The sequence below is a fragment of the Enhydra lutris genome, unplaced genomic scaffold (assembly GCF_002288905.1).
Source record: "Enhydra lutris kenyoni isolate GAN:26980312 unplaced genomic scaffold, ASM228890v2 scaffoldscaffold2, whole genome shotgun sequence".
Taxonomy (NCBI): Eukaryota; Metazoa; Chordata; class Mammalia; order Carnivora; family Mustelidae; genus Enhydra; species Enhydra lutris.
In genome coordinates, this window is record NW_019154086.1 from 65,913,992 (window position 1) to 65,919,991 (window position 6,000).

At 37.4% G+C, this 6,000-nt stretch overlaps 1 protein-coding gene across 1 annotated transcript in view; it reads left to right on the plus strand.

Annotated features, from left to right (window-relative positions):
• Positions 1–6,000, plus strand: part of LOC111146515 (ABI family member 3 binding protein) — a 259,405-nt gene that overhangs the window by 123,376 nt on the left and 130,029 nt on the right. Inside the window, exon 12 of the mRNA XM_022502061.1 lies at positions 49–120. Coding sequence (XP_022357769.1) covers positions 49–120 — 72 coding nt within the window. The remainder of the gene's footprint in view (positions 1–48; positions 121–6,000) is intronic.

The window sequence follows — 6,000 nt, forward strand, 5'->3', positions numbered from 1 at the left end:
CAAAAACAAACAAAGAAACCTCAGTGAATTCCATTTCTTTTGCTATAGCTTCAAGTGGAAAGCCATGGATTGTGCCTACAAGTAAAACATCAGAAGATTCCAAACTCTCACCTCGAACTGGTAATTTTATTCTTTGTTAAATAATAGATGGGACCAACAATATTGAATAACTGCTCTTGTATTTATTTTTATAGATTCCCTAGTTGATTATCAAAATACTTGTAGTAAATGGTAAAGCTATAATCCATTCTTGATGCTTAGAGGAATGTCATGTTTTTCTCAATGCAAACACAAAATAGTTTTATTTTTGTTTTAAAAATCTGTATTTTGATGTCTGGATAGATAATTGGAAGTGTGGCTAGAAGAAGAACTGTGAATTGGCTCATGGATATTCTAGAGACATCTTTTATGACATTGAGAACAGTATCAAAAATAGTATATCATGGGTCTGAATTAGTATTATCAGCATAATGTTTCACATTATTGTGAGCTGATTACAGCTCACAAAGCAAAGTAAACTAGATGAACTCTTAGTTCCATTTCATCTCTCAGCTTTTGGGTTATTAACCTTGAGGGCATAGGGTCAGTTAGGTTACCCTTGAGCAGAATATAGGTTTTTTGGTGTCTATAATTATTCAAGAGTGAACTGACCAAAACCTCCTCAAGGAAACCATTTATGAAGTGTTAATGCCTAGGACATGAACTATATATAAAACCTGAATTGAACCAAGCTTTGGGTAGTGAGGAGATATGCTGGGAAGTGAAGATTGTAGGGTTCCAAAGAGACAAAGATCGAGGAGATTAAAGATCTTAATAAAGGAAAGGTTCCTTTTGCCTTCGATTCCAGAAAAGGAATATTCTGGTCTTGCTCTGACAGAGTATGAATAGTGGCTAATGCTGCAGGAAGCACTTGCATTATCCAGTTACCTCGCTATGGCCAGAGCAACCTTAGGCTGCCAGAGAGCTTGTAACTATTGACTGCCAACCCCCTTTGGATGAAGTGTTGGGGCTTGTCATGAGCTGTAACAGTTCAGTAGGTAATGATTTCAGGCATAAGCATTGGCTCTAGAAACTTCTTAGCCTTCCCTCACAACATTTAAATTTTATACTTCACTACTTAGTATGATCCTTAGACCAGAAGCATTGGCATCCCTGGGGAGCTTGTTAAAAAGGCAGAATCTTGGGATCTACTCCAAATCTTTTTGAATCAGGATCTGCTCTTTAAACAAGATTTCCAGGTAATTAGTATGATCAGTAAAGTTTGAGAAGCACTACCTTATCACTAGTCAATAGTATTTCACACAGTGTAGGTAAGAATCATCAAATGTGGTCAATTATAGTGTGAGAGTCCTCCGGTCAGTATAAGATTAGTTTCTCAAAGTGGGTGATTAAGTAGCTCTTGTTTCTACTAATGCCCACAATGCCTCTATCTCTTATATAAAGGTTCTGTGACACCTTCTTTCATGTTAAATTTCAAATTAAAACTTATTTTAATTTGAATTAAATTCAAATTTAATATTATGATTGGATATATTGATATATTCATACCATCCTTCCATTCATTGCAGCCTTTCCTGTTTCTTGTGATTGATTTTATGTGAATTTATACATGTACTAAGTTTCTATTTCCTATTTCGTTTCAGTGTATATCATTACTTTACTTTCCGTTTACTCACCATGGTTTCCTAATGCAATTATTTTTGAAATTAAGAAGAGAGGTAGAGATAGTATTGGAAGGCTGGTCCATAAAACCATTGGTCCCATTCTTAGTTGTTGTATCCTTTGAAGAAATGATATATTGTAGCTGGTATGAATGGACAAAATGAAAACAGTTTGCTTTCTCTGTTGGGATACAGTGCACCTATACTTACTGTATCAATTCCCATTGGCCAAAGACCACCAGAATCACACATGTTTTTGAACAAAATTAGGTGTTTTACTCATTACAACAATAGGGAATGCAGAACATGAGAAACAGTGGGACCTCTTGGTAAGAGGGTGCTAGAAAGGACTTATTGTATAGGATGTGGAAGGAATGGCTCTGGAATGGCTGCTGCCAAAAAGTGGGAGTAATTCTATAACTGAATATCTTAATCCTTAACTAGAAGTGAAGAACAGAGTGAAGCAAAGTTGTGCTTGATAAATTCATGTTAACCAGAATGTGGGGACAGAAATTTTTGTGTTCATGCATTTGTGTTCAACACAATCACAGAGTGGTGTGGATTTTATCTTGATCCGTCTTGGTCACCAAGTGGTCTTGTGTGAAGTTGGTGTCCATTCCAATTGTTGATGCTCAGCAGAACACCACAGCCTAGCTGTGGGTGCCAGGCCAGCTCCTGGATGCCAGGAACTGCTTTTCTCTTTATCAGCCATTAGGTGTGACTTATCAACACCTCTTGTAAAACTCCTTTTGTTTCAGCACTTGCTTGATTTGTGTTTCCGCATTTAGTTCATATTTTGTATCAAATCATCAGAATGCATGCTCTCAAAAAGATGTCAATGTTACTTTTGGATATAAAAAGCTGTATGGAAATTCTAACTTGCATGCTAATTATTGAAATCCCTAGATCATTTCAATAGTTGATGAAAGAAAGAGTAGGACAGGGTATTTGGCATTTGGAGTATCCCAGAAAACCTGAGAAGTGTAGTCATCAAACATACTCTTCCCCACTTTCAGTTTATTTGCCCTAATCTTTCATTAGTGCTGCATTTTGTGATCTTATTATTTGGAATTCTATTTTGTATTAAGCCCTCTCTAAAGTGTTTAAGTAGGATTGATTGATTTTTTTTTTAAATTCCCTTGGCAAATCCAATTTTTCTTAAAGTTTAGAAAGGAGATGATAAAAAAAACTGCTTTATAATTATAATTTATAATTATACACCACAATATACACTTCTTTAAAGATTTTTTTTTTAAATATTTTGTTTGTTTATTTGACAGAGAGTTAGAGAGAGAGTACAAGTAAGCAGAGCGTCGGAGAGGGGGAGAGAGAAGCAGGCTCTCTGCTGAGCAGGGAGCCTGATGTGGGGCTCAATCCCAGGACCCTGGAATCATGACCCGAGCTGAAGGCAGCCGCTTAACCAACTGAGCCACCCAGGCGCCCCTCTTTAAAGATTTTTTAAAAGATTTTGTTTATTTGAGAGAGAAAGAGAGAGATTGTGCATGAATAGCGGGGAGGAACAGAAGAAGAGGGATAAGCAGATTCTGTGATGAGTGAGGATCCTTCAACCCTGAGATCACTACCTGAGCCAAAATGAAGAGTTAACCAAATGAGCCACCCAGGTGCCCCTGGAATATATACTTCTTAAAATAAGTTCTATGTTAAAAGGAAGTTGGCCACATTTTAAGAAATACTTAAGTGCTTGTTACAATGGTTCAGAAAAGTACATTTTTCTGATGATGCAATAGAATAGTCTTAAGTTCTATTGGTAAGTGACCAGTTGACTTTGATTTCTGTGTTACTCTAGAGTGAGTTCTAGAAGAGCTCTCAATAGCTTCCACTCATCACAAAGAATTATGCATTTGCATGCATGTGCATGTACTTGTTGGATTTCTCTCTTCACTGGAATAATATAGTCTTGTATTTGGACAAATTAGTATTTGTTTTCTATTAAGAGATTCAAAGTGTTGTATGTATACCATCATATTGATCCTTCCAAAGTCTGTGGAAGTAAAGGGAGCTATCATTTTCTTTTAAGGAGGTAAGTGAGAGGCTTGTCCCTGAATGGGTAGAGGAGCAAAACAAGATCCTCATTCATTTCTTTCCTAAGCTTCTCTTTAACAAAGCATTCCAAGTTAAGAGTGAAACAATGTCATACAGCTTGCTTTGAAATTTTTTGTTGAACAGCTTCCCAACAGAGTTAATTAAATGTTATTAGGTCCAGGTGCCTTCTAGAATTTTAAGAAACATTAAGTGGTCTGTGAGAAAGGTTGTCCAGTTTCTGAAGTTCAATCTTATTGCGAATGCGATCACTAATCTTTGAACTACAGAGTGAGACAAAGCCGGATTAATAACTAACTCAACTGTCTAGCGGTTATGTGACTATAGACAAGTGATTTAACCTCTTAGAGCCTCAGTTTCCATATGTACATTTTTTCATTGGGTTGTTATGTCTTAGAACTGATGTGTAAAAAGAAAATAGTGTGTAAATCACTAAATCTAATTCACAGATTCACAGTACATGAGAGACGCCCTATAATCTTTTCCTTAATACAGTGGACTCTTGGAATGAATGCATCCTCTTTCCACCACACTGTCCATGCCAACCTTCCTGAATTGCCACAGACATCCAATAGTAATAATAATACAGTAACAACAAAGTACCAAAAAGAAAGGAATGAAGGAAAAAGAAGGAAGAAAGAAAATAAAAAGACTCTAAGCTCACATAATGATTCTTGAGTCTTCATTTCACTTGTTTGAATGTTTTTTATGAGGAATGGAAAGGATATGTGCATTGTTATATAAAGAGATCCTTCTCCTCATGGAATGGTCTGATGTCCTATTCCCATGGCAAGAAAGTATCACACAGCCACACTGTTGTGTTAGAGTCACAGCCTGAATCATTCTATAAACTCTGGACCCTTTCTAGGCTCAGGGAGTAAAATGATGCATGACCAACTAGTTGTGTTTTTCCATGGGCATCAGAGATGGGAGAAGCAGCCTAAATGCTGTGTCTATATCATCCCACAGCTGGGGCACATGCATGATTTCTAACGGCCTTTATATCATTGGAGGGGGAGGATGGAAATCAGCTTTTCGTTTCTGGCTTCATAATGTCATCAGTGTTAAGCCTCTTTAACTTCCTTGATCATCCCCTTAAGAAGACTTAGTCTCAGGAGAGATTTAAAGCCCAATTCAAACAAAGAAAATGGTTTCTTTTTATAACCCAAGATGATTGAACATGTTTACTTTCATCCTCAGAAAATTCTCCTGCCTATTCTTTCCCCAGCATATCCAGACTAACTGATTTTTCCCTCCAAATGTACTGTGAATGAGTGCTAAGATGACTCCTTCTTCCGACATAATTTCTTCCCCTTGAACAACTAACAGTTCTCTTTAGAGTCTCGCTCTTGACAAGAGAGTCCAAACTGGAGACAGTCAGCCTCAGTCTCTTCATTCGAATCCACTTTGGGAATCCACTAATTATTTTCTGTACTTTGTAGAACTTCAGTAAATTACAATATGCACTTCAGCTCTCAAATCATTTAAAGACCTGAAAGCTGAATGACCAGCACCCCCTAGGAGTGGTATTATGGTTGGAATGTTGTGGCCACAGGTGGTTTGCTCGGAGTGGTTGAAAAGAGATGGAACTCTCTGCATTTGGAACCTGCAGCCTCCCTGTGAGGTGATGATGAGCACGGGATCTGGCCCACCCAGCTAGATGAAGCCCTAGAGAGGGAGAAAAGTAGGGATGAGTGGTGGTGTTGATGCTCTGAGAGTCAAAAAATAGGATTCAAGGGCAGCAGATGGTTTACAGATTTACTTTGAGATTTACAGCATCAGTGTTTGGTTTTGCTTAAGGAACATTTTCTTGTAGGCACTGTTTTCACAAATTTCAAGGCCAACCGGAGAGGTATTTTATTTTTCCACGAACTGAGGAAAGCATTATTTATTTATTTCAACAGTCCTGAGAACTCTGTGTGTGGTGTTCCTAAATGCTTTTCTCATCTGGCTGTTTATTGATAGCCTGTAGTATTTTCCCATTGCTCCTTCATATATGTTCTTAGGTTCTATTTCCATGGCAAGGGATGGCCACATAAGCATGTGGCAGGTAATTAATTGTGTAGTAGAGGAAGAGATCTGTGTGTGCATGTATGTGTATCATAAGATAATTAAAGGGGCCTATTCATTTATTTGCATTTGTCCCCACCAAGAACATAAACTACCCCGCTGTCAAACCCACTATTTTTTTCACTATAATGGCCATCTTGCAGGTCAACCCTATTAATTCTGTTAATTAATAGAATGATTATTTCTTTTAATTTTATTGAGTCTCTAC